The following is a 26,565-nucleotide window of genomic DNA, read 5'->3' as shown; positions in this document are numbered from 1 at the left end:
AATTTCATTTCTTTTCCCGTTGCTGTTTTAGATTGGGAAACCATCAAACGCACCGAATACTCGCGCTGGGCACAAGGAAGGCTGAAGCACTCGGGCACAGGTGTCAAAGTCTGGTCCTCCTACATGATTTCCATCTCTGCCTGCTGCAACACACCAGATCCAAATGATCAGCTCATCAGCGAGCTCCATAGGAAGTGGTCCTGATGATCCTGATAATCAGGTGTGTTGCCGCAAACGGGCAGGACGGCGGCCCTCGACACTTGTGCACTAAGGCCTTGCTTTCAGCTCAAGGTTCAGAACTCGATGCTTCATATCTCCTGATGAAATCTTGAAACGCTACTCTCAGATGCTGGATACGGTTTCAAACAGAATGACAATTTGACCATTTCCGAACCGCTCATGACTAGACAGGGACAGCCATCTCGAGTCCATGGATCGCATACAAAGGGTGTTTTATTCAGACCAAAACACACCCGCACTCTCAAACACAGCTTTAAGAAAAAAAAGGTTCTGATGTTGCTCATTACAAGAATGTCATGGCATTCACTTCAAGTTGTGCGCACGCGTACACACGGACAGTACATTTGAGTGTCAAAGCCCTGCTGAGGTTCGGTAAATGGAGCGACTTCTAATGTGTACATATGTAGTGATGTGCCGCCTCAAATTGTTCAAGTTTAAAAATCACGTAAGCATTTGTGATCATTTTTTTTCTTTTCAATGACAAAAAAATAAGAGCATCAAAGCTAATACCACGTGCACTTCCAAAGCACCGTTGCACATTTTTTTTTTTTGGCCGTCGTTCGAAAATATCACGCATGCTCCATCTTCAAAAGGAAATAACCACAAAACAGATCATATAAAAACAAAACGCTTTTAACAATTTCAGTATAAAACATAGAACGGGCCGATCAAACAAATTCACTGTCGCCGTTTTGACATTGTCAAGCATTCTAACCACACGATGCATACAATTCTTTATTATTATTTTTCAAGTCGTTAAGTGATTCTAGTTAAGTGGGGAGGTATAACAACACAAATGCTAAACAATCACCCTTGGCTTGCTATCGTCATCCACATCCTCATCATAATGACCCCCCAAAAAAATAAGAAATAAAAAAGCTCTGGTCTGGTTATGGAAGGCCAGAAAAGTGTGGTTGGAGGTGGGCGGTGGGCCGTCTACACCGTCTTCTGCTGGCCCTTCTTCCCGATGAGAGATTTGTGGATGTGCGGGATGACACCTGGAGCAGCGCAAACACAAATGGTCAGACTGCACATTTTGACGCAATGTGACGCCAGACCGACAATTTGCAAGCGTTGAAAACAATTGCAATCATTTGAAGTATATTTCAGGACAATTTTACAATTTTGAAAGAGCGTGCCGCATACATCCATATATATGTTTTTTTTTTGGGGGGGGGGTGCAGCTAACACCCATTTGAATCAGAAAACCGGTTTTCATTTTTGGGGTTAAAAGATGAGTGCCTCGGATCAAACCGTTTCACTTTAGAGATGGCGGCCAAAAAAAACCTCAATGAAAGGTGTATTAGTTACTCCATTTAAGAAATGGGAGCAAACCCTCCTTTGCGGTTTTTCACTTCTGGCTGCCGGGTCCCCGGGGACCCAATTGACCGTGATAAGCGAAGGATCACGGGACATAAATAGGGTGTCCACGAGTGTCATCAGTAGGGGGCGCCAAAAATCGCCACTCAAAGCTTTACAGCCATGACCAGCAGTGCAGAGCAACTTTGAGCCGAGACGAAGAAATAATATATAAAGTACAGAAAGCAAACAGCTTTTCTGCTGGTGGCAGGTGTGATTTTGAAAGGCGATTGTGGGGGCCGCGCTTCGGGAAAATGTCACAATTTGGTGCGCGTGCGACTCACCTCCGCCGGCAATGGTGGCCTTGATGAGGGAGTCCAATTCCTCGTCTCCACGGATGGCCAACTGCAAGTGGCGAGGGGTGATACGCTTCACCTTCAAGTCTTTGGACGCGTTGCCCGCCAACTCCAGGACCTGAACATCTCACAAAACTGAACCGTTAAAACACACGATAGAAAACGGACCCCAATGTATTCTTTTTAGCAGTCTAAAAAAATGTGGGTTTTTTTTTTTTGGGTGCCTACTTAAAAATATGTATCTGGACACAGATGATTCCACTTTGTGCAACCACATGAAAATTGAGTAAATGCAAGAATCACAACTTTTTTCAATTTTATTTCGTCAGGAGGTTGCATGAAATTAAATCATCCGGATCCCGGTACATTTTTCACAGCAGTCTGGAAAAAAGGCCCCGCCCCTTTTTGGGAAGTAGCCTCCTTAAAAATATATGCGGACACAGATGGTTTCATTTCACGCAACCACCTGGCAAAATAAAAAAAGTAATAGTCCTTTTTTTTTCTCCATCCGAGCACTCAAATACCCACAAGAACACACACGAAAAAATACCCACAAACATCCACACAAGAATGCAAAAACACTCACAAAACACACTGCGACACACACACAACCATAAGAACACATACAAGCACAAGAAGACACCGTGATACACGAGTGAGAGAACAAGTATACAAGACCCCCCCCTTAATAAGGACGACGCTCACTTCAGCGGTGAGGTACTCTAGAATGGCGGCGCTGTACACGGCGGCAGTGGCGCCGACGCGACCGTGGCTGGTGGTGCGAGTCTTCAAGTGTCGGTGAATACGTCCGACTGGGAACTGAAGAGGCGGAGGGGGAAAAAAACACATTGAATTAAATATCAGTAGGACTTCAAATGCTGTGTACACACACACAGACAGTACGAGGCGTAAAATCTCTGCTGTGACGCTGTACGGTTTATGTGTGGGTCTTGGGTGCGACGGCGCTCCCTCCCTTACCTGTAGGCCGGCCCTCTGCGAGCGAGACACCGCCTTGGCCTTGGCCTTGCCGCTGTCTTTTCCTGCCTTGCCGCCAGCCTGCGGGCAGCAATACAAGCTCACAATGTCATCGCCATTTTCTTCTTCAGCAACGTCTTTGCGTTTGTCGCGGTATCTGAGCACCCAAAAACGCCAATCCCCAGATCAAGTACGGCCGGTTGGTCCCAATGATATGTACCAACCACATCACCCGATTTCAAAACGAGCTCACCGTCCCCTTCGTGAATACCGTTTGGACAAACGGGCGCCAAAACGTGTCACGGGGTTGACGGCAGGTGACCATCCGACAGCCAATAGAAAGCAGCCATTACTTGCAGCAGCATAAGCAGTCATAGTGTTACCTATTTTCTTTTAGATATATAACTGAATAACCGAAACTATATTGTGGGATATCGTTATTGTGATATAAAATGGCTAATATTTTATTTTATATCACCCAGAACTAGGTTGAACTTTTCAGAATTCTAACCTCAACCACCTCTTTTTATGATTAAGCTCCCGCTTCATCCTTACCCCCCCCCCATCCCCCCGCATTTTTGTTGTTGTTGTTGTTTCACAATAGACTCCATCGAAATTTGTCAAGGGCGTAACTGTTGAATTCTTCAATAAAGACGCGAAACACGAGGCGAAGGAGTAAGGCAGCACTTTGGACATGACCGCTCGAGCCACGAGCCGGTACATTTGCATCCGCGCACAAGTTGCACTTGGGAGTTCTCGCGCGATTCGCGGCAAAAAAAATAACGCTCGCTGGCGAGTTGGCGCTCATTGCAAACGAACCACCACCGATGCAAAAAATACAATTATTTTGGTCCCACAAAAATAATAGATCTAATGCATAGAAGAGCATTTAAAGACAGATAAAATATCAATATTTAAAAAGAAACTAGATATTAGGAGGGAAACACACGACTAATCATAAAAATATAAACAAACTTTGAACTTATTTTTTTGTCACGACAAAAACGTTTAACAAATGGAAAAATACAACCAAATCGTGCAAGAAAATAATATTTGGAAATATATCACGCGTTTCAGCAAAGACTGAAAGGATGAATCACAAATAATGTCGGAAAAAAACTCGCATCTCATTTCGAAACTATTGAGATACCACTTTGGGTGCAATTTGATAATTGCGGGAGCATAGTTTCACTTGCTAACCGCTTACAAAAACTGTCGCTTAAAAGATAGAAGTGTGCCTGGAAAATGAAATTAACTCGTACTTGTGGTCCCTCCGTTAATGCTAACGCTTTAGCAGTGACAGTTAGCCAAACACCTTGTGATTCCACGCGGCGCTTTCTTTCTAGTTATGACAAATATCTTAGTTTGTTTTTTTCCCTTTTGATGAGTACACCCCGACCCACCGCAAGCTTGCAATACAATAGACGCGTACATACCATTTTCCTCCTCTTGATTTGATTGAAGAACTGAGTAGCGAGCAAATAATTTGGGTTTCCGAGCGCAAAGAAACAACAAAGCCCCTTTTCGCAAGTCTTTTTTTGTGAAAGCCGTGATGGGAGGCCTGGCGTCCAATCAGATTGCGCGTTGTTCCTTCGAATCTTCGCATTGACCAATAAACGCACGGCTTGCAAGGTCCACCCATCCCCCAACCGGAGATTATATCGCGCCTGCCTTTTGCGCACGCAACCGCCGGAATCGAGTATACTTCCGGGGGCGTTGACATTCCACTTGAAGGGCAGTAATTTCGGCGAATAGAATCTGAGGATTTAATCCAGTTTCAGACTGGCAAACCTGGCGACTAATCGACGTTCAGGTTCTGCTGTCTTTTGCTCAAATGGCCGATCGAGAGTCCTTTCAAGGGCCATCCCTTCCCAATTCGATACAAAATAGGTCAAAAGGACATCGTTGCTGTGAAAATCACACATGTATCTTATTGACAGGTTTAGCGGTCAGCTACAAATGTCGATTACCGATCAAAAACGCCTTCTTGTAGCAATAACACGACTTGAGGATGTTGCCGTTTCTAACTGCAAATACGAGAAAGCGCGTCAACCGACGAGGGCGTTTAAATTACACTTGACGGACAAGTGAACTGGCGAATAGCCTCGCATGATTGAGGAAATGCGTTTGGATTGGCAACCGGGGCGACCGATAAGCATCCACTGTCCGATTACTGTACTTCCTCGCCAAGTAGGCGGGACTTATCGCGGAGTGTCCTTCCTGGGGTATCCTTTCCTGGGGCATCCTTTCTCAAAGCTGTATAAAAGATGTAGGACATCGAGGTTTTGTATATCACGCATCGGTATTAAACCTCTTCGAGTATACAGCTGTTAGCTAGAAACACTGATAAATTGGGAAAAAAACGTTGTACTCGGCACGACTTTTCAACTGTCAATGCAAAATAAGGTAACACGTCACCAAGGAGGGCGTTGATATTCTACCTGACAGACAATAAACTCGGCAAATAAAAAGGCAGAAATTCGGCGAATACGCAGATTGGCAACATTGACGACCAATGAGCATCCCGTATCCGGGTTCGGTTTCTTTCCTCGGCGAGCAAAGCGGGCGTGGGTCAAAGATACGTAGACACGGGCTGCTGGTGGCGAAGATGGCGGATGGGGACAGTGGAAGTGAGCGTGGAGGCAGCGGCGGCGGAGGAGGAGGAGGAGGTGGGGGAGGAAGCGGCGGCTTCCAGCATTACCAGCGGGAGCCCGAGACGCAGGAGCTGGCTTCGAAGAGGCTGGACATTCAGAACAAACGCTTCTACCTTGACGTGAAACAGAACGCCAAAGGCCGGTTCATCAAAATCGCCGAGGTCGGCGCAGGGGGCTCGAAAAGTCGGCTGACCCTCTCCATGTCGGTGGCGGCCGAATTCCGTGACTACCTCGGGGATTTTATCGAACACTACGCCCAGTTGGGGCCGAGCACTCCGGAGCAGATCGCCCAGTCGGCGGGCGGCGATGACAGCGGGCCTCGGCGGGCCTTGAAGAGCGAGTTCCTGGTGCGAGAGAACCGCAAATACTACCTCGACCTAAAGGAGAATCAACGGGGTCGCTTCCTGCGCATCCGCCAGACCGTCAACCGAGGCCCGGGCTTCGGTGTCGGCGCGGGGGGGATGCCCGGCTTGCAGGCCGGACAGACCATCGCGTTGCCAGCCCAAGGCTTGATAGAGTTCCGCGACGCCTTGGCCAAGTTGATCGACGACTACGGCGGCGATGACGACGAGCTGGCCGGCGGCGGTGCAGGAGGGGCCATGGGCTACGGCGAACTCCCGGAGGGCACCTCCATCATGGTGGACTCGAAGCGTTTTTTCTTCGACGTGGGCTCCAACAAGTACGGCGTGTTCTTGCGGGTGAGCGAGGTGAAGCCCAACTACAGGAACTCTATCACCATCCCCTTCAAGGCCTGGGCCAAGTTCGGCGGCGCCTTCAGCCGCTACGCCGAGGAAATGAAGGAGATCCAGGAGCGTCACCGGGACAAGGGCTTCGAACGCCGGGCTGCGGACGAGTCCGAAGGTGAAGACGTGGATGACGACTGACGACCCACGGATTACTGTTTTTGTTTGCTTTGATGCTAAAGCTAACAACAAGGCAGGTATTACTGAGATACAGAACGAGAAGAGCGGCCATTACGTGCATGACGAATCGAACTATTTTCAAAGCGGAAGCTAAACGAGATATATAAATATATGACTGAGAATTTAGTGTCTGGGGGAAGGCGGGGTTACGTGGCTGTAAGAGATATAGAACACGTAGTCAGGTCCTAAATGAGATACTCCGATTGATTGTGTGTGCGCGTGCAATATATATATATATATAAAATTAGTACATTTAATAACTAAAGACAGATTAGAGGTTCCACTTCCTGGTTGAGAGCCAATCAGAAGAGCCCATCTCGAGGACCAGTCAGAAAGAGACCTCTACTCGAGAGCCAATCAAAGGAGCTCATCTGATTTGTGGTTTGTGGCACACCAGCAACAAACTGGCGGGAAGGCGTCTAATTTCAATTGCTGCGGTCCCACTTCCTGGTTCAGAGCCAATCGGAAGCTCACCTGACTTGGACGTGTCTGGGCCCCTGGAAACATGGATGTGGGGGGACGCGTTTCAGGCACACACTTTGGACTTACATTGGCACATCCCAATTATTTCCAGGGGTTGCCAGGTCCGTCTTTGGTTTTGTGTTTGTGTAACTTCCATGGCAACTGATGATATCATACAAAGCAAGCTCACCCCCCCATTGGCAGGAAATGTTGGATCGGAATGTTGGATCTTTTGAGTCAAATTCGGTGCTTTAGAGGGGAAAACAAAACAAAAACAAGGGTGCTGTACTAAAGTATAAAAAAATACAAGGATACATAAAATTATTTTTCAAAAGAGATTTATTGAATTGTATCTCGGAAATGTGAGATTTTTATTTTCAAAAGTGACTTATTTAAAAAAAAAAAGTAAAAACATTAGAGATGAGACTTGGTCATAGCTGCTTTTTGATTTTATTTTTTTTTTAATTTTCCAAAGAGCAGGGTTTCCCAAACTAAGGCTCAGTGGGCCACTTTGGGTCTTGGCAGGGTGTTATCATAGCATAGTCATGTATGTTGTTTATTATTCATTTCCATGATCTGACAGAAGTACATCATGTCTATTAGATTTGCTTTTCAGCGAGGAACCACATTTTTGACTTTTTTTGTCCGCTTGACATACTTTCTTGTAATAATGCATATTGCACTTGGCTACCTATTTCTAAAAGGAGATGAACCTTAAACTTAGAGTAGGTTTTATCATTACATCACCCCCCGCCAAAAAAAAAAGAAAAATGCAAAATACCACATTAATAGGTCAAAAAGTCAGACTTTTACAATGCATTACAGCTATTGTCATTTGATGACATGATTTTTTTTTCTAAAAATACAACTAATGTGTGTAAAACTAAAAAAATGCAAACTTTTCATAATTCACAATTAGCTCTGATTTCATTCTCAAAGTTTGGTGACTTTATTGCAATTTTAGGACTATCTATTTCCCTGTATCTTTACTTTTTTGGGGGTTTTTTGGACTATTTCTTGCAAAATACGGCACATCGATAATCACACACATCACATGCTTTCAAAAAAGAATCTGAAAAAAGATGCAAACTTCTACGTTATTCCATAATATTCTGACACCATTTCCATAAGCGTCCAATTATTTTTTCTTGTAATAACAGACAAGCTTTTTACCGTATTTTTTAAGGGAAAAATGACTTTGTAATAGTACAACTTCTGTTCACAGTACTATACACAACCTGATCAAAACATTAACTTTATTATGCTGACTTTTTGAAAACAAATACTCTTCCTAATTTTATAATATAGATATTTTTTGGGGTATCGGATGAAAAAAGTTGCCCCATTTTTACAAGACAAATATTTTAACCTGTAATATTTACAAACTCATCCTTTAACATTCTGGGCGACATTTTGAGTTTTTTTTTTTTTTAATGGCTTGCCGCTTATTGTCATAGCAGTCGTGTGGCATGTTGATGAGCGTAAATGTCGACACGAATGGACATTTTGAGTTTGGGAAACCTTGCCTTTGAGTTGAACAAATAGCCGTTTGTTTTCTTGCAGCACTCCAGCTCACTTTAGCGGGCGTCAGGCCTAGTTTGTCACCTTTTTGTTCTCCAACTGAAAAAGAAAAAAACCCCACCACCACCATCAACTTATTTTTTTCTTCTTTTTGCATGCCTGCTCTCTTGCTGCCTTGTTTTTGTTTTGAGTGCCGTAAGAAGATATTTATCCTTTTATTTTGAGAGCGATTGCAAGTTTTGATGTGTTGATATTAAAAAAGAAAATGAACAAGCATCAGACAATTGTCACTCATGTCATTGTCGCGCCTCCTTTCTAAACGTCTTGTTTTTTTGTTTGTTTTTTTTTGTAAAATGACATTTGAAAAGACACAGAAAATGGGGCGAATGAAGCTTTCGCCTCAAAGCGAGCACGCCGACGCCTTCTCCCCCGCGTGCGTCCTCGAGTGCGACTCCACGTGCGCCTTTTGCGTGAAGCGTTTCCCGCAGAGCGAGCAAGCGAAGGGCTTCTCCCCGCTGTGCGTCCTCATGTGCAGCGCCACGTTGGCCTTGTGCGTGAAGGTCTTGGCGCAAACGCCGCAAGCGAAGGCTTTCTCCCCCGTGTGCGTCTTCCGGTGCGCCACCATGTTGGGCTTGTGCGAGAAGCTCTTCCCGCACAGCGGGCAGACGAAGGGCTTCTCCCCCGTGTGCGTCCGGGCGTGCGACGCCATGCTCTCCTTGCGGAAGAAGGCGGCGCCGCAAACGGAGCAGCCGTAGGGTTTTTCCCCCGCGTGCGTCTTCCGGTGCGCCACCATGTTGGGCTTGTGGAAGAAGGACTTGGCGCACACGGGGCAGGCGAAGGGCTTCTCCCCCGTGTGCGTCCTCTCGTGTGCCACCAGCGAGATCTTCTGGGCGAAGCCTTTGCCGCACGCCGAGCAGCTGAAGGGTTTCTCCCCCGAGTGGATCCTCACGTGCGACACCAAGTTGGACTTTTTGGAGAAGTTTTTACCGCAAACGGAGCAGGGAAAGGCTTTCCCTCCGGCGTGGCTCGGCGCATGGACCTCCAAACTACCCTGACACGGGAAGATTTGATGGCAAACTGAGCAAGCGAAGGGGCCGACGCTGGCGTTCGCGCCGTCACCTCGGCGTCCCGAGGGCGTCGTCAAAATCTCTTGGGCGTGGCCGTCGGCCTCGTCGCCGCCGCGATTGGACTCTGGCGGCTCCCGGTCGCCTTCGCTCTTAACGGAAATGGCGGTCGGGGGCAAATGGCTGCCGTCAGTCTCCCCTTCCTCATCCTTAACGTGGAAGGGCTGCAGTCCTGCCGCTTGGCCTTTGACGTAAGAGGGCGACCGCACCACACGGGAAATCCCAAACTGTGGAACTTCTTGTTGGTGCACTTGGCCCATTAGCTGCGCGGGGCCGTCTGCGGGACATAAATGAGTCAAATGTTTAGTACAAGTCGTTTATTCAAATTAGATACGCAATTAACAATTATTTTAATAATCAATGAACCTCTTGATTATTTTGTCCGACTTTAAAAAGTACGTTTTCTCAGTGAGCGCTTTTTTTCCTCCAGTGCACCACTTTTTCACCAAATGTGCTACAAATGTGTAATTTGTGTGACTACTGTAAAATATGCACAGCTTTTTCGTAAAACACCAGCATACTTGATTCTATATGACCGTGATAAAACCAGATGTTCATTTTTTCATGATTAGTGCTGTTCGTGGTACTCCTTCGTAAACGTCGTTTCAAAGCCCGGACGACAACAATCATCCAAAATGCAATTTACGATTTGGACTCGTCTAGGAAACCGCCGAACTTGCGACAAGGTGACCTCGTTTTTCTTGGGCATTGAAAGGTTATCGTCCTTTTTACGCGGGTACATTTGAGAGACACCGAAACGTATTGATCCGAATGCATCTGCGTGTGGTCGACGGGAGAACGTGTTTAATGGAAAGTCATCGCGGCTGTCGAAAATGTGAACCAGGTGACGAACAGACCTTGGACGCGCAGCACCGCCTGCTCAGCCTCCAGTTGTCGTCGTAGTCGGGCGTTCTCTTCTCTAGCTCGACAAAGTTGCTCCTCGTACGACGCCACGGCGGTTTGGAAAAGCGCGTAGATCTCTTCGGCGGCCGCAATGAGTCGCTCCCTCACCAACTCTTTCAACATTTTAATGTTTTCTGTCCCCTCCCTGCCCCGTTTAGGTTAGCCGCTGCGGCGGCGGCTTTTCGACTATTTTTCTAACTTCCGCCTTTTTCTTCTTCGTTGGTGCCATGGCGTACATCGCTGGTACTGTTACGACGGTACGTCAAACAGCCTCCATCTTGCGGCGGCACTGACTGATTGAGCCAAAAGCAAAGAATACAAATCGTCTTTATAGACAAGAAAAACATTCACAGTCACATTACTCTTGCTATGTACAAATGTTAGATACTATTTTTGTACATTTTCTATGTAACTATATGGACCACGACGCCTGAAAACAGTGACGGCGAGTTCTAATACAGCGTCAATGGCAACAGTGATTTGTAGTGTGCAGCACAATGTAACATTTCTCTTCAGAAGAGCGCTTTTTAAAAAGCGGACCGTTGTCAAAGTTCTATTTCCTTTTGTGTCTTCGCAAATGTTGATTCAAACCGCACTTTTGACTAAAGCGCACACCGCAAACGGAACAACTAAAAGGTTTTTCTCCCGTGTGCGTCAACATGTGTGGCGCAAGATGGCCCTTTTGAACGAAAGCTTTACCACAAACTGAGCAAACAAAGGGTTTTTCCCCGGTGTGTTTTCTCGTGTGTATAATGAATAGCGAATGGTGAGCCAATTGTTTGCCGCAAACAGTGCAGATGAATTTTTGATGACGCGAGTGTGAAGTTCCCTTGTTGCGAAGAGTTGTCTTCTTTTGAAAGTGAGTCAAAGGTCTGTTGGCGCCATCCCCACCTGCAGCGCTCCTCAAAGGACTTTCCGCGTCGTCACCGTCTGACAGAGGAGCTAAGAAATTGTGCGGCGGCGATCCCGGACCGTAACGACGACCCCCCTCCAAGACGGTGGTCAGTGCAAAGTTGTTGACATCAACCTCCTCCTCTTCCTCCTTAATGACGAGGCGGCGCGGACGCTTCGTTTCCTCTTTGGAGCTCGACGGCTTCTCCGCACCGGAGCTCCCTCCGCGCTGTTGGACGTCTGCGGGACAAAAACACTTCAGCGGGAGTCGAATCAATGAGGAGGGCATTCCAGACACTCCTCGTGACCACGTACTGAAGAGCCAGTGGGCAAAAAAAAAAGTCTCCGCCCATGTTCTTGGTATACTAGAATCAGAATCGCCTTTATTGTCATTCTATAGCATGCAACTTTTCGTAACATCGCGATGCTGTAACGGGTGCAAGCGCAAATCGGGCGAATTCACAACGAGAATTATCGGTCGTGTTCAGCAGAGACAAACGTGAACAGATCTTCAGAAATGGGCGCCGGCAACTACCGGACTAGGGTGAAGCCGTTTTCCTTGTCTTGGCGTTATGCACGCGCAGGTGCGCCTTCAAACTGGAGTGATGACGAAAGTTTGCGCCGCAAAGCGAGCAGCTGTAGGGCTTTTCTCCGGTGTGCCTTCTCATGTGGGTTTGTAAATGGTTACTTCGAGAAAACGCCCTGTGGCAAACTAAGCAAACAAAAGGTTTTTCTCCCGTGTGCGTTCTCTGGTGCATTTCTAAATCGTACCTTCGAGAAAACGCCCTGTGGCAAACTAAGCAAACAAAAGGTTTTACTCCCGCGTGCGTTCTCAAGTGGCTACTCAAAATGGAATTGGAGGCGAAGGTTTTGTGACAAAACGAGCAGATGAAAGGTTGCCGAGGCCTCGGCGGAGTTTTCGTCGCGTCCCGCGCGCCGTCACCTCGGCGCGACGCGCGGCTCCTCCGAGGCTCTTCGCAGAGCGGCGCGACGAGGGGCTCCGCCGGCGCTCCGCCGCCGCCGTCCTCGCCACTCGGGCCGCGACCGCGGAGCGTCAAGCGCTCGGGCGGCTCGCCTTCGTTCTCCCCGCTCTCGTCAGGCGGCGGAAAGGCGACGACGTCTTCCTCCTTCGCGCGGGTGGGCCGGGCATCCGTCGCATCCTCTTTCGTGGAGACGGGCTGCGGGTTCTCTTCTGCCCCGACAGAGCCGAGGCGCTGCGGTTGCTCCGGCTCCGCACTGGAGCTCTCCAATTGCGGTTGGATATCTGCAAGGTACGAGCATGAAACAAAATTGGCGTTCCCACACATTTTCCATTGCATTGCTTCGCTTCAAACAAACACTAAAATTGACGACGCAACCATGTTTCTGCTCCTTTCTCTTTTGTCATTTTGCTCCAATAAACGCAAGTCCTATCAACACTGGACCCTTTTTGTTTCCCCCGCATCCATCCGTTGTCAACCGGTCCAATGAATTTTGGGAACGCGGGAGGAGATCGACGTACCCGAGGAAAAGCCACGCAGACACGTGGGGAACAAGCGAACTCCACGCGGGAATGGCCGGAGCCAAACTCGAACGCCGCGCCTCCGCACTGCGAGGCGGACGTGCTAACCGCTCGCCCGGCCGGCATTCAAGCGTCGGAAACATCGAGAGGGAAGGTGAACGAACACACCTTTGAGCCGGATGATAACTTGAGCGTTGTAAACGTGCTCCAGTTGTCGTCGATGTCGTTCGCTTTCCTCTCTCGCTCGACGAAGTTGCTCCTCGTACGACGCGATCGTTTTCTCAAAAAGTCCGAAGATTTCGTCGGCGGCCGCAACTAGGCGCTCCCTGACCAACTCCTTCAACATTTTGGATCCGCTCCAAATCTATCGGGCTGGGCTAGCGGCGAAAAACTGCAGTTCGACCTCGCTGTTTGTCGCTCGTGGTCCAAGCTCGGAGAGCCAAGCTAACTTCCGGCTCTTTTCTTCTTCGGCGGTGCTTTTCCGGCAGCGCCCGACACGGCAAACGGCCGCCATCTTGCAACGGTATTGACGACGGCAGGGGAAATGAACACACAGCCTCAAAGACGTCAGAATGCAACATCTCGTTTTCGACTACTTTGGAGTCATTGACGCGCAACGTTTACATTTTGAGAACGCGCCGTTGTATTTGTAAATTGACACCTTCCACACAGCGGAGCATTACTTTCTAGGCGCAGCTCAAAAGAAAACACCAAAAATAGACAACGAAAACAGATTGATAAGATAAGAGATCCTTTATTTGAAATGTACATATAGCATACAGCATAGCGCCCTGGACAGGACGAAACATAAAAAAACTTTCCAAGTGGCTTCCGACTACTGCAAAAGATTTATTCTCTCCGTTTCGTGTCTGCGCATGTGCGCGCTCAAATTGGACCGATGGCGAAACCTTCCGCTGCAAACGGAGCAACTAAAGGGTTTTTCTCTGGTGTGTGTTCTCGTGTGTGACACAAGGTGTGGTTTTTGAGTGAACGCTTTACCGCAAAGCAAGCAGAGAAAAGGTTTTTCCCCCGTGTGCGTCCTCATGTGCGAAATCATGCTGGGCTTTTGAGTGAATCTTTTCCCGCAAAGTGAGCAGCGGAAGGGCTTTTCTCCCGTGTGCGTCCTCAAGTGTCGAATCAGTATCGATTTGTTAGCAAAACCTTTCCCACAAACGGAGCAACGGAAAGGCTTTTCTCCAGTGTGAGTTCTCAAGTGTCTCATCAATTTGGAGTCGTTGGGCAAACTTTTACCGCAAACGGAGCAGGTAAAATGCCGTCTGCCCACGTGTGACGTTTTCTCGTCGCCAAGACTCGTCTTCTTTTCAGAGCGGTTCGACTCTTTTCCGTCGCGCCGCAAAGATTCGTCGTCTGTGCAGTCGCGATCTGACAGCGGGGCTAAAAGGCCGTCCGGCGGCGGTGCTCCACAGTGCTCTCCGCTCGGACTCTGATGATGAAGCCGGCGGGATGACTCGGGCGCTTTGTATTCGCTTGCGTCACTCTCCGCACGGGCAGCGGCCAGTGGCAACTTGCTGACGTGGGCCTCGTCCTCTTCCTCGTCCTCTTCCTCCTTAATGCGGTGGGGCTGCCGATGCTCCAAATCGGAGCTCTCCCCGTGCCGCTGGTCGTCTGCGAGACACAAGCGACACAGTTTTGGCTCGCACGTGTCATTCTCCCACTTGAAGTTATGGATTCCAGCAATAGCATTTCATCTTTTACACACACACACACACACATATATTGAATGTAATTTTTTTTTTTTTTTAAATTCAACTTCGGCATGCTGATGAATTGAATTGCTGAAGGTTGGAGTGTTACTGAATGACAGGTTTATGTATTTATATATTCAACGTTTGCACAATGTTACTAAGGCCTACAATATTTCGGTCTACTTTTCCATTTATTTTAAATAAATTAACGGTAAGCTGCCACGTGTTTACGTTTCACATAAATCTGACAAACCGATGCAATACAATTTATGTTTTATCAAACCGCTCTCTCATTAAATGTAAATAATTTCCTCATATGCTTGTATTGCTTTGCATTCCCACGGAGGCGGACCAGTGTAGTTTTCTTCATTGAACGGATTTGACCGCTTCTTTGAACCGAGTTTGACCCGTCACGTGACGCCAAGGCAGCGTTTCGATTGGGTGATTGTGAAAATGACGACGCAGCCCTCGTTTGTTCTGCTCGGGAGTTGAACGCGCTTTTTGGGTCGCCTCCGTTGGTCGAGAAATGAGCTAAATTTGAAAACGTATCACTCTTAACCTTCGCTCCTTACTCTATTCGTACAACTGACGTCACGAGTACGTTTTTTTTTTGTTCGAAGCTCTTATTCGGCGTCAGAGTGGAGTGAACAGACCATGGACGCGTAGCAACACTTGAGTCTTGCAAACAGCTTCCAGTTGTCGTCGGTGTCGCTCGCTCTCCTCTCTGGCTCGACCAAGTTGCTCCTCATACGACGCGATCGTTCTTTCAAACAATCCAAAGATTTCGTCGGCGGCCGCAATCAGTCGCTCCCTTATCAAATCTTTCAACATTTCGATGTTGTTGAGAGTACAGCGACCTAGAACGAAGGATGTGCCTCGTCGCCCAACGTGCTAATAACATCCGCCTGTTTCTTCTTCGATGGTGCCTTTACGGCGACACTGCAGGCTGCCATTTCATACGGCCGCCATCTTGCAGCGGTGTAGACTGCCGCTCGAGATGTATGCAAAACAAACACACAAAAAATAAAAAAATCAACGCAATGCTTTTGCGGTCACGCGGCAATCTTGCACGCCAGGCGGCCGCCATCTTGCGACGAGATTTAACGGGGCTGGAGACCAGTGCGGAAGAGAAATCATGTGAATATCCAATGTACTTTGGAGGCCACTCTGCGCTCCATTTGGGCTCTCCCGAGGAGCCAAGTACGGGCTTCTTTGACTTTGTTCACGTGGTCCTCTTAAAAACTGGACAACAGAAGAAAGCAGCTCCAACCCAAAGTAGGGAGTTGGCTTTCTTTTTTTGAAATTTGATTTCGATCCAATTGCGTCCGAGCATGTGTGATCCCTGCGTTTGCCTTGTTTCTGCAATGTCTTCATCAGAGATTTTGGGGAAGGAGAACGAGAACCCCCCCTGGGCTTTTGAATGAATCTTGTCCCGCAAAGTGAGCAGTGGAAGGGTTTTTCTCCGGTGTGCGTCCTCAAGTGTCGAATCACTATTGATTTTTTAGCAAATCTTTTCCCACAAACGGAGCAGATAAAATGTCGTTGGCACGTTTGGGAAGTTTCCTTGTGGCCAAGAGTCCTCTTTCTGGAGGGTTTGTTGTCACCGCACGGGTCGGCCGCTGCTCCTTCACTCGGAGGCCAATGAGCAAGCGGCGACGACTCGGGTGCTCTGTTGTCGTCGTCGCTTCGGCGTTCGCAGCTAGGCCAACGTTCGTCTTCCTCTTTTAGCGCGTGCTCTGCAAAACAGCGCGTGGGCGCCACCTAACGGGTCGGAGTGTAGCTGAGCAAGTTTCATATTTCCACCGGCATAGAAGTGAGGGTTTCCCATCGTGAGCATATTACAAAAAAGCTACGCGGTCGTCACGGCACGCGCCGCAGTCTTGAGCACAAGTTGCTCCAATGCGTGTCTTTACCGCCCGCTTTTTCTGCAAGCCACGACTTTAGCAAGTGTTCATTTATGTAGCCTCACAAGTTCACAGCCGCTCCGATTTAGAAACACCTGACAGACACCAACATTGGCAAAATTGTTTCGTCAAAAGAAAACAAACCCAGAAAGAAATTGCCTTTGCGTGTTTTTAATGCAGATTCAAGCAAGGCACGATATCTTAGTGTTGTGTCTGCGAGAAGCGTTTTGGTTAAAGCGCCAACTTTTTGGGGGGTTGAGTTAAGCTGCACTGCGACTCCTTGAGGGTTGAGGCCATGCCTCCCATGTAAGAAGAGATTATGACCTTTCGCCTGGGCATTCTGCCCCCCGTGAAGCACGACACTCGAGGGATCACCGCACGTGGTTTGCGGACGGCCGGTTGGAAAATCTCTACTGTCCCTTCTCGTGCGTCCGCACGTGCACGGTCAAGCTGTTCTTGTGAGCGTAGCGTTCGCCGCAAATGGAGCAGCCGTAGGGTTTTTCTCCCGTGTGCGTTCGCGTGTGCGTGACCAAGTGCGACTTGAGAGAGAAGGCCTTGTGACACAGCGAGCAGGCGTAAGGTTTCTCCCCCGTGTGCACTCTCAGGTGCGAGCTCATGTAATCCTTGCGGGAGAAGGTTTTGCCGCAAAGGGAGCAAGGAAAGGGTTTCTCCCCCGTGTGCGTCCTGGCGTGTTTCACCTCGTGCGACTTGTGAGCAAATCGTTTGCCGCACAGCGAGCACTGGAAGGGTTTTTCTCCGGTGTGCGTTCTCATGTGCGACGCCACGTGCGACTTGTGGGAGAAGGTTTTAGCGCACAGCGAGCAGCCGAAGGCTTTTTCCCCCGTGTGCGTTCTCGCGTGCGACATCAGATACGGCTTGTGGGAGAAGCTTTTACCGCAGGTGGCGCAACTAAAGGGCTTTTCTCTGCCGTGCGTCTTCATGTGCGACTCCACGTGTTCCTTGCGCGAGAAGGCGGTGCCGCAGAGCGAGCAACGAAAGGGTTTCTCTCCGGTGTGCGTTCTCCCGTGAGAGTCCAGGTGCGGCTTTTGGGAGAAGGTTTTACCGCAGGTCGAGCAAGCGTAGGGTTTCTCCCCCGTGTGCGTTCTCATGTGTCTAATCAGATACTGCTTGGCAAAAGCTTTTCCGCAGAGCGAGCAGGTGACGCGCTTTTTGCACGTGCAGGCGTTGTCCAGCTTGCCGGGAGTCGTCCGCCTTTCAGGGCCTTTCGAGCGCCGGTCGTCACTTGGACGCTCGGCGCCGCTCCTCCAAGTTTCTTCTGGGTCGTCGCTGTCCGACAGGGGCGCTAAGAGCTTGTCTGAAAGTGCCCCCCCCGTGCGCCGCTCTCCACGTGGACTGCCGTCACGAAGCTGCGACCACTCGGGTCGCTCATCGTCATCATCTTCACTCTTCACCACGACGACGGTCAGGGGGAAGGTGCCGGCATCGGCCTCCTCCTCCTCCTCCTCCTCTTTCGTGTCGACGGGCAGCGGGGCCACCGGCTCCGAAGCGGCGCTCCCTCCGAGGTCCTGGACGTCTGCAAGACACGAACAACGCGGACGACCCATGAAATGCTCATGTCGCAGAAAATGGAAAGTCCTTTTTGCGCCCGCGTTTCCCCACCGCATCCAAGGCCTGCAAACGAAATTCAGGACTAACAGAGGGAGACTGAATGGGTAAATCCGACTGGTGGCCACTTCCAGATCCCCGGCCTTTGTCAGATGCAAAATGCCGCTTTACCAATGAGCGAATTGTATCTTAAAGAAGCAAACGTCTCACAATCCGCGCCTGCTGTGCACGCTCTGACCTATTGGGGGCAGTGTGGCACACGCATGGAGAAAAACGTTGGTTCACCTTTGCAGTCCGCGACGCTCCTCAAAGGTTCTTGTGCATCATCACGATGACGCAGTGGAGCCGAGAGCTCGTCCGGTGGCCACTCGGCCGCTTTGTCGTTCTCGTCTTCGGTCTTCACCACCACCACCACCACGCTCGGCGCCAACTTCTTTTCCTCCGCTTCATTTTTTTCACGGAGGGTTTGGGCTTCTTCTCGGCAACCAAACAGCTGCCGCACATCTGACAGACAGACACAGGCGGCACACATTTGAGCCTCCAAACACCATCTGGTTGACTTCTCAAGTTCCACCGAACTCTGGATCCAAAACTGTGGCCTTCACGGGAGTCATCATCAATATACCGTGAAGGGATTTTTAGGGGGAAATGAAAAACGCTGTTCCCATCATAATTTTGGAAAACGGAGGCAACTCTGTTCGTGTTCTAAACACGACCGTTTTTTTGGGGGGGGGGCGTGATTATCGAGCGAAATGCGTAAAATGAGCAAGTTGAAGGCGAGCAAACGCACCTTGTGGAATTTGAGTGGAGGAAATTGTTGCCCGTTGTCGCTCGAGCCGCTCCCTTGGTCGACAAAGTTCACTTTTGGACATACTCGAGTTATTTGTTAGGAAGGCTTTCGCGCCCTCACCCCTGCTGTGGCGTCACCAACTTCCGCCTTTTTCCTTCTTCGCCGGTAATTGGCACGTCCCAATGCGCCCATGACACACGGCCGCCATCTTGTGGCGGTATCAACGAGAAAGAAGATGGCGAGGGCCCGCTTTTTTTTTAATATTTCAGACAAACGAAAAGTACAAATTACGTAATGGTGTAGTGTTACGCGTAAAGTGAGATTTAATGAGAAATAATTATTCCTAAAAAGGGTTCATTTCTGGACACAGAGTCAACACCGATGTTCCTTGACACGAAATGGTTTCTTCCACTTTTATTGATTTCCCAACATCAAGACATTGGTCGAAAGCCCTCACGTCAATGTCTTTTTTTCTTAACTAAAACGGAATCGTTTATTGATGTACAATGGAAAACATTGCGTTTGTTTTTTTGAGTTGAGATTTTGGAGAAAGCTTTGCGAAACAATTAACCCCAAATCAAGAGTACAGAGTTCAGAATAGCGGCTCATGATGAGAGTGGAGGGAGAAAAAAAAAGGGGGGCTGCAAAGAGGTCATCATCCAAAATTGTCTTTATCGCAAAGAATAACATGACAAACGACACGCAGAAAGGCCCGAGCCGGGATCGAACCCACACACTCTGCACCGTGAGGTCGACGCGCCAACCACCGGCCCACCGGCCTTGTCCACCTCAGCCGATATGAAATCCCTCGCCATAAAACTTGAGCTGTATTGCCCAGCCCCATTTTGCAACTTCATGGTGTCACGTCATGAGCAGTTTGAGCCCGGATTATTTTGTAGTTCATTTGATTAATAGTAGTGCAGTATTTACAAAGTCTAAAACTCACAGAGTTGTCAGTTTCATTTGGCATATTTTTTAAAAAATGTTTTCACAAATGAATCTGACGTGGGATTGACTTGTTTCATTTTGAACTGCAATTCTCAGTCGCAGATGGGCCATTTGGACTCGGCAATCAAGCGATGCTTTTTTTCATTCTTGAAAATGATCATCCTTCGGAGAAATGGAAATGCGATGAATGAAAAGTACCGGGGAGGGGGGGGGGGTAATCGCTTACTCGGTATGGGTCCGATTTTGAGCCCAGTTAGCGACAATCAAAACGTTCACTCTTGGCCTTTGCTGTGCGTTCGCATGTGTGCCGTCAAATTGGCCCGCAGCGCAAAGTGTTCCGCGCAGTGGAGGCAACCGAAGGGTTTGTTGGCCACGTGCGCTTTCACGTGTGCGTCCAGGTGCTTCTTTTGTGAGAAAGTTTGACGACAGAGCGAACAAGTCCAGCCTTTCTCCCCGGCGTGCGTGTTACTCACGTGCCTCACCAGATTTGACCTGTGAGAGAAGGATTTGCCACACAGCGAGCAGCTGAAGGGTTGCTCTCCCGTGTGGATCGTCAGGTGGGATTTCACGTGCTCCTTACGAGAGAACGTCTTGGCGCAAAAAGGGCAAGGGAAGGGTTTCTCCCCCGTGTGCGTTCTCATGTGCGACGCCAGATAGGGCTTTTGAGAGAAGACTTTACCGCAGTCCGAGCAACGGTAGGGCTTTTCTCCCGTGTGGATTCTCAGGTGCGCGTCCATGTTCTCCTTTCGAGAGAAGCGTTTCCCGCAATAGGAGCAACCGAAGGGTTTCTCTCCCGTGTGCGTTCGCAGGTGCGATTCCAGATGCGGCTTCTGGCAGAAGGCTTTCACGCAAGTTGAGCAACCGAAGGGTCTTTCTCCCGTGTGCGTCCTCATGTGCGTCGTCATGTGTTGCTTCTGGGCAAAACGTTTGCCGCAAACCGAGCAACGAAATGTTTTCTGACGCCGCCGCGGCCTCGGCTCTTTTTCGGAGCCCGTCGAAGGCCCGCCTTCGCCTTCCGCCGCGTCGCTCAAAGGTCCGTCGTCCACGTCGTCCACATCGTCCACATCGTCCACGTCGTCCACGTCGTCGCTGTCCGACAGGGGCGCCAGGAGGTCGGGCGGCGGTGGGCCTTCGTCGTGACAAAGACACCGGGCCTCGCGCGGCTCGCCTTTGCCGTCTCGGCTCTCCTGAGGGACGCCGGCGGGTGGGAACCCGCTGATGTCGGACTCCCGCTCCTCCTCTTTGACATGGAGGCGTTCGGGCTCCTCCTCCTCTTTAAGCTGCCATGGGGGGTGCGGAGCCTCTTCTTCCTCTTTGACGTGAGGGGACCAAGGATCCTCCTCTTCCTCTTTCACGCGGGGCGACGGAAGACCAGCCGCCTGCCCGATGCCTGCGGAGCACGAGCGACAGTTTGGACGAGGCAAAGTCAACGGCGTTGCGAGTACACACGGCGCAACGAGTCGTGTGGCCGCGCTGACCGAGAACAAGGAAATACCAAAGACTTTAGTTTACTTACTAATGACAATGTCACTATGACCATCTTGTCTACTTTCAGTTCAATTGGGTTGAAAGTCTCTTTTTTTTGGGGGGGGGGGTCGAAACTGTCAGACTCTGGATGGCTCGGCGCCAACGTCCGACACTCGGACTCAAGCGGTGACTGAGCCCCGCCGCAATATTGTTGCGGTTTTGGAGCGACTCCGCGCCATTGAAAATACCACGGAGACGTTGGAAGCCACGCCGCGGAAAGAATTTGCGGATCTGAATGATCGGCGCCAGTGGGGGAGATACAGACGGAGGACTCGAGGCCGTCCGGAATTGTTGGCGGCCGTCTCTCCAAAACAAACAACGCTATCTGGCCTTTCCCCTGGATGGAAATACGCATGGAATCCAGGGCCCCCACCAGCGCCCCCCTCCTTCTCGGCCATGGACTGATAAGCCGGGACTGTCTTCGTGATGAGCAGACCTGGATGGCTTGGCACGAATGTTATCAAAAGGAGATCTTTCATCTTAGCTTTTGGGGATCGAGGCCAGGAGAGCAAGATGGTTCACTTCAAAGCTTTTTCTGTCGTTCACGTGACCTCGAGCGTGTCGCGTGGCCACAACTTGTATTGCACTATTGTGACTTTGGGGTCGAGCGACTCAAGTCAAAGTCAAAAGTTGCTCTCGCTCAAACGAGCCGTTAGCTTTTCGCTGCTTTTTAAATATTTCCTCTTCCTGTTTTCTTACTTGCCGCCATTTCTTTCGTCGCGAGCAATAAAATCTAACTTGACATCAGTTTTTCTTGTACATGACCACCACTTATGTTTAGTACACGACCCCCAGCCCCCTCGCCTCCCTCTTTTGGCCACTCTTCCGCCAGGGAGAAAACGTTTGAATTGAGCTAGCAGAAGACGAGTAATGAACGCACCTTGGATCCTTTGGGCGGGTGAATCTCCGTCGCGTTGTGGCTCGCTGCGCAATTTCGCTCGACAAAAATCGTCTTGTGACATTTTCACGCGGCCCTTTTGGGGCGATTATTAACGCTTTCTCCCTCGCGCTTTAGCTCGTCGTCTGCAGTCGACTCCGCCTCTCCGTCCGACCCCACCCACCTTTTCTTCTTCGGTGGTGGTTTCACAGCAGCCAAGGGCAGCGATGACACCGCGCGGTCGCCATCTTGCGACGGCAACGACAAGCGAAAGCGTGAGAGAAATAAAGACCGGATACATCCATTCATTCATTCATCTTCCGAGCCGCTTGATCCTCACTAGGCTCGCGGGGGGTGCTGGAGCCTATCCCAGCATACCGGATACATTCATCCAATAAACTATTTCAGAAAAGAAAGCAAACAAATCTGTGTCGTAATACAGCGATAACAACAATAAGGGAATGATATCACGAGGGAGAAAATATTTTTTTCTAGATAATTTATGAGATGTTTAAAAAAAATACTGTCATATAAGAAAAATTCATGTTTTTTTCTGGCGAAAAAAATACCGCTATCACAAATTCCCCCCCCCCCCGAAAATATATACAGTATATGCTGTATATAATTATGTGTGGGTTTTTTTAATACTTTCACTGCCTATCTGCCAAATTCCGTCTGAAATCAAGTTGGTGGCTGCCACTGTAGAAGATGGATGAATGAATGAATTCCCAGAGAAGATCATGCCGAGTGGTAAACAGGTTTACACCGTCACACTTTATTCCACCAGGAAAACACAAACACACATTGATTTGTATCAATAAATAAATAAATACATATAAATACTGTCATAAATACCATACGAAAGCAAGCCAGACGGGGGGGAAAAAAAGCCCCTTTTTCAGTAGCTCAGTAGTTTTTCCTTCATTGTGTCCCAATTTTCATAGATGAGCCTCTCAATCGGTCTCTGTAGTATGTCAAGCTTTCCACATGATTTCTACATGACTTTCCTTCGCCGCTTTTGTGACTACGACGATTGCATTAGCATGAATAAATAGAACAGGCGCTGCGTTTTGCATTGAGTTGACTTTTTCCTTCCGAACGGCACGCCCGGTTTTGGCGAGACGCGGCCCTTTTTGCGTGTGCCCCCAAGCCGTTGATTCCCTCCCTCCTCCGAGTTCCCAAAGCTCTAGTTCCGCCTGTGGATGTTGAAGGCGAAGTAGCGGTCGGCGGTGCGCTGGCGCATCTCCACGGGCATGTCGTCCTCCTCGGCCGTGCTGATGAACCATTTGGGGAAGCGCGCCGAAGCCAAGGTGCTGAGGCTGACGCCCGAGTCGCGCTTGTAGAAGAGGAAGCGCAGCATGTGGTCGTCGTCGGAGGCCACGCTGGTCAGGCTCCCCCGGTCCTCCACCGGCTCCAGGTGCAGGGCGGGCCTCTGGCCCTCCCGGTGGCACGACAGGAACAGGTTGGTGCCCTTGATGCCCAGGGCCACCGGGCGGGCTTCGGCGGCAGGGGACGGATGCGCGTAGGTGGACATGTTGAGGTGCACTGCCATGCGGAGACGGAGACGGAGAAGATGAGACGGCTTGCGCGTGCACGTGTGTGTGTGTGTTTTTTTTTTAATCAGCATTCCTTTGACAAAGCACATTGTGCGCACGCGCGTGCTGATCACACCTTTGCGGTGAGCGTTTCCTCCCTGCAGCGTGACGGCGTGCAGCTCCATGCTGTCCCCGAGCAGCACCAGACTCTTCTTCTGGCTGTCGCTCACGCTGCACTCGTACTGGCCCGTCCGGATGAAGCGATTCGCCGGAGCTCGGCCCTCGGGCAGGTGGATCACTGACAGAGGGGGAAAATTAAAGGTTGACGTTCGTCGGGCACACGGCGGGGTTGTCAAAGTTTCTCATCGCAGCTTTGATTTCCTTTCCATGTGTGTGTGTTTGGAATGATTTTTTTTTTCAAATTTCAGTGGTTGTTCTGGAGCACGTGTCCACAGCCGGATGAAAACAAGTCAAACGTTCCCGCGCATTCAGATCAGCATTGAATGAAGACCAAGCGTCCGGATGTCGTCGTCCATCCGGCGGGCCGGCCAATCGACCCCGCCGATGGACCGCGAGGCGCAATCGCTATTGGGATTATCCCGCGACTACGGCGGCGACCCGCGTTGGCCTTTCAAAGGCCGCTCGAGCGAGTTTTCTGGAAGGCGTCCACGGGGCCTACCTTCCACAAAGTCGTCCGTCATGATGTCCAGCAAGCGTCGGGCGCCGATTTTGCCGCGGAGGGCCACCTCGGCGCGGCCGCCCTTCAACCTCTCTACGGCCACCACCAGGTTGACCACCCGCTTCATGCTCAGGGGGTGACGGGAGACCTCCAGGCTCAATCCCGCCGGCATGATGGGGCGTCTCGTCTCGGCGGCCATCTTCTCGCACACACAAGACAAGGCCTTTTCAGTCACATGAAAATTCGCTTGAGAAATTCGTGTGGAGCCATCAACGGAAATGTTCATTATTATTTTTTTTGGGGGGGGGGCACACACGATGCGACTGACCATTCTGGCTGCTGTTGAGCGTCACATGGGCATGTTCGCCATGTTTCTTGGAGTCTTTTGCTTGTCATTTGACTTGAATTGTTTCACATAATCCCGCAGCCTCATTTCGCCTTCCACTAAAAGAAATCCAACCAATCAAATGAAAGCACACTACCTTTTCTTGGCGCGTGTCGTCCGTCGTCGCAGTAGTAGTCGTCGTCGTTGTTCTCCGCTTGGAGCGCTGAGCCGTGCTCTTGCTGTGCTTAGGGTTTGTTGTGCTTGCGTGTCGAGACCCGAGTGCTTTTATGCACCTTTGCTACCAGCCTAGGAATTTCCCCTTGGACACACAGGAAGTGGGACGGTCCACCACGGCATCGTCACGCCGCCATGACGCAACGCTGTATCGTCAAGGTGAATGAGTGGGATGGTGAAACCGGGGAGGAGGATGCGCCGCGCCTCTTGAAGTCCAAGAAAACATTGCAGCAGCTCACAACTGACAGGAAGATCGACATTTGTTTGTTGGCCCATGAAATCGAGAAATGATGTCGCATCTCCAAGAAAAAACAACCGCATACATATCTGGATACGTGGGGCGCGACATCGATATGGATTCCGCAGGGTCATCATTCGGGTGCGCTACCATTCGAACAACGATATCGTGGCAAATGGAACCATTTGATGCGCAAAAAACGTTCTCCGTTTCAAATCCAGTTCTGTGACACCCCTCATATACACTCTCTCTACACACACCACACATACATATATACACGATATACATATATATACATTGTCAAGCACATTTTCGACTTGACATCCCTTAAAAAATATTTTTTAAGTTAAAAAAAGAAAAATACAATCCAACTTCTCACAAAATTCAGACTTTTTCCTCTCGGAAAATATGACTTCACAAACCAATCTGGTAATATTTCCATTTTCTTCCCTTGAAGAAGGTCGTAAGGATGTATTTGAACTCCAATTGTTTTTTTTTAGATCATCTTTTTTGAGTGTTGCCCTCCAAAATAAGCGGGAGGAGTTTTTCAGAATGTTTTCTTGTACTTCCGCATCGTAAGGGTTGAGGTCCTTTTGATGCAAGTAAAAATTCCGTCTATTTGGGCTTGCGCAAGTGCGGACGCGTCGCCGATTTCACCACCAAGAGGTAAGCCGTGACTCTGCACATTCTTTCCTTCCGGAGCTTTTATCTTTTGGCTGCAGACACCCGGGCGAGGTCTGAGAGATACGCAAGCGCTCTTCTGGTTTACGATGAGACCTCGCGCAAGAACCAAGACGGGAGTATGAGGGCACACGCCGAATAAAGAACCACGACATCAAAAAGAATCGACCTCGTTTTCTACGACGAGGGTCAGTGACTAGAAACGACCGACTGTCATTTTTCCAAGAGGATAAAGACTATATGCCTGTGAGAATTAGGATTTCATCCGTCTAAATGTGTTGCTCCATCTTTTGTGTTCCCTGCTTCTCAAACCGCAACTATTGATGTGTCGTCAACACATCAATACTGTTTTGCATCGTTTCAGCACTAAGCTAAGCAAGCGTTGCACATATTATTGAGAATTTGTTTTGGTTTTTTTAAAAAGAAAGAATCAAATCACATTTTAAAGTGATGTATTTTGGGGATATTAAAGTGCCATGTTTGCATTGATAACAAGTGTCGAGAATGATCCAGTTTGCTTTCATCCAAGTCGGCAAGAGCGACTTTGACACTGAGCGCCTGGGGGGGGTTTTCCGGCCAGACCACTCCCACCCAGGGGAGGCGACAGGAGGAGGAAGTGAAAGGACTTGTTTTCTTTGGAGCTTCCGTGGCTGTTACACGAGTTGGGAATTTTGTGGGGTCAAACCAGTCTTGCGTGCAAATGACA

General features: G+C 49.4%; 6 protein-coding genes across 6 annotated transcripts; 1 reads left to right on the top strand and 5 right to left on the bottom strand.

Moving 5' to 3' along the window:
- Window positions 1-435: 435 nt before the first annotated feature.
- Window positions 436-4,472, bottom strand: LOC127602776 (histone H2A.V). The gene is made up of 5 exons (XM_052069123.1): window positions 4,307-4,472; window positions 2,874-2,951; window positions 2,601-2,714; window positions 1,884-2,013; window positions 436-1,238 (listed from the first exon to the last, which is right to left on the bottom strand). The coding sequence occupies exons 1-5, from the start codon at window positions 4,307-4,309 to the stop codon at window positions 1,177-1,179; spliced, it is 387 nt and encodes a 128-aa protein (XP_051925083.1). The 5' UTR covers window positions 4,310-4,472; the 3' UTR covers window positions 436-1,176.
- Window positions 4,473-5,152: 680 nt separating this feature from the next.
- Window positions 5,153-8,696, top strand: LOC127602732 (transcriptional activator protein Pur-beta). Its single transcript, XM_052069067.1, has one exon. The coding sequence runs from the start codon at window positions 5,386-5,388 to the stop codon at window positions 6,406-6,408; it is 1,023 nt and encodes a 340-aa protein (XP_051925027.1). The 5' UTR covers window positions 5,153-5,385; the 3' UTR covers window positions 6,409-8,696.
- Window positions 7,353-11,570, bottom strand: LOC127602712 (gastrula zinc finger protein XlCGF8.2DB-like). Its single transcript, XM_052069037.1, has 2 exons — window positions 10,412-11,570; window positions 7,353-9,831 (listed from the first exon to the last, which is right to left on the bottom strand). Exons 1-2 carry the CDS (start codon window positions 10,578-10,580, stop codon window positions 8,831-8,833), a joined length of 1,170 nt encoding a protein of 389 aa, XP_051924997.1. The 5' UTR covers window positions 10,581-11,570; the 3' UTR covers window positions 7,353-8,830.
- Window positions 11,571-11,700: 130 nt separating this feature from the next.
- Window positions 11,701-15,924, bottom strand: LOC127602093 (zinc finger protein ZFP2-like). The gene is made up of 5 exons (XM_052067945.1): window positions 15,209-15,924; window positions 13,689-14,475; window positions 13,619-13,640; window positions 13,018-13,213; window positions 11,701-12,612 (listed from the first exon to the last, which is right to left on the bottom strand). The coding sequence occupies exons 1-5, from the start codon at window positions 15,384-15,386 to the stop codon at window positions 11,888-11,890; spliced, it is 1,908 nt and encodes a 635-aa protein (XP_051923905.1). The 5' UTR covers window positions 15,387-15,924; the 3' UTR covers window positions 11,701-11,887.
- A 789-nt stretch (window positions 15,925-16,713) lies between these two features.
- LOC127602092 (zinc finger protein 605-like) lies at window positions 16,714-22,459 on the bottom strand. Its single transcript, XM_052067944.1, has 5 exons — window positions 22,171-22,459; window positions 20,040-21,153; window positions 18,605-18,624; window positions 18,311-18,529; window positions 16,714-17,993 (listed from the first exon to the last, which is right to left on the bottom strand). Exons 1-5 carry the CDS (start codon window positions 22,250-22,252, stop codon window positions 16,870-16,872), a joined length of 2,559 nt encoding a protein of 852 aa, XP_051923904.1. The 5' UTR covers window positions 22,253-22,459; the 3' UTR covers window positions 16,714-16,869.
- An 838-nt stretch (window positions 22,460-23,297) lies between these two features.
- On the bottom strand, window positions 23,298-24,618 carry il1b (interleukin 1, beta). The gene is made up of 3 exons (XM_052067525.1): window positions 24,382-24,618; window positions 23,839-24,000; window positions 23,298-23,712 (listed from the first exon to the last, which is right to left on the bottom strand). The coding sequence occupies exons 1-3, from the start codon at window positions 24,578-24,580 to the stop codon at window positions 23,354-23,356; spliced, it is 720 nt and encodes a 239-aa protein (XP_051923485.1). The 5' UTR covers window positions 24,581-24,618; the 3' UTR covers window positions 23,298-23,353.
- Between the last annotated feature and the right edge of the window lie 1,947 nt (window positions 24,619-26,565).

Source organism: Hippocampus zosterae, chromosome 6, assembly GCF_025434085.1.
Source record: "Hippocampus zosterae strain Florida chromosome 6, ASM2543408v3, whole genome shotgun sequence".
Lineage (NCBI taxonomy): Eukaryota > Metazoa > Chordata > Actinopteri > Syngnathiformes > Syngnathidae > Hippocampus > Hippocampus zosterae.
Note: the sequence above shows the minus strand (reverse complement) of the source record. Positions and strands in the feature narration are given on the sequence as shown.

Excerpts from the sequence above, each read along its gene's own strand:
- LOC127602776 (XM_052069123.1), bottom strand. Across the intron at positions 2,014-2,600 it reads TAGAGTACCTCACCGCTGAA|GTCCTGGAGTTGGCGGGCAA; the intron begins GTGAGCGTCGTC and ends TGAGATGTTCAG. Across the intron at positions 1,239-1,883 it reads GGCCACCATTGCCGGCGGAG|GTGTCATCCCGCACATCCAC; the intron begins GTGAGTCGCACG and ends GCGCTGCTCCAG.
- LOC127602732 (XM_052069067.1), top strand. The coding sequence starts at position 5,386 with ATGAGCATCCCGTATCCGGGTTCGGTTTCTTTCCTCGGCGAGCAAAGC.
- LOC127602712 (XM_052069037.1), bottom strand. The coding sequence starts at position 10,580 with ATGTTGAAAGAGTTGGTGAGGGAGCGACTCATTGCGGCCGCCGAAGAG. Across the intron at positions 9,832-10,411 it reads GGCGGTGCTGCGCGTCCAAG|ACGGCCCCGCGCAGCTAATG; the intron begins GTCTGTTCGTCA and ends TATGTCCCGCAG.
- LOC127602093 (XM_052067945.1), bottom strand. The coding sequence starts at position 15,386 with ATGTTGAAAGATTTGATAAGGGAGCGACTGATTGCGGCCGCCGACGAA. Across the intron at positions 14,476-15,208 it reads AGTGTTGCTACGCGTCCATG|ACGACCAGCGGCACGGGGAG; the intron begins GTCTGTTCACTC and ends TGTGTCTCGCAG. Across the intron at positions 12,613-13,017 it reads AGTTATCATCCGGCTCAAAG|ATATCCAACCGCAATTGGAG; the intron begins GTGTGTTCGTTC and ends CGTACCTTGCAG.
- LOC127602092 (XM_052067944.1), bottom strand. The coding sequence starts at position 22,252 with ATGTCACAAGACGATTTTTGTCGAGCGAAATTGCGCAGCGAGCCACAA. Across the intron at positions 21,154-22,170 it reads ACCCGCCCAAAGGATCCAAG|GCATCGGGCAGGCGGCTGGT; the intron begins GTGCGTTCATTA and ends CGTGCTCCGCAG. Across the intron at positions 18,625-20,039 it reads ACGCACAGCAAAGGCCAAGA|GCCACAGTTTTGGATCCAGA; the intron begins GTGAACGTTTTG and ends ACTCCCGTGAAG.
- il1b (XM_052067525.1), bottom strand. The coding sequence starts at position 24,580 with ATGGCCGCCGAGACGAGACGCCCCATCATGCCGGCGGGATTGAGCCTG. Across the intron at positions 24,001-24,381 it reads GACGGACGACTTTGTGGAAG|TGATCCACCTGCCCGAGGGC; the intron begins GTAGGCCCCGTG and ends CCCCTCTGTCAG. Across the intron at positions 23,713-23,838 it reads AGGAAACGCTCACCGCAAAG|TGCACCTCAACATGTCCACC; the intron begins GTGTGATCAGCA and ends TCCGCATGGCAG.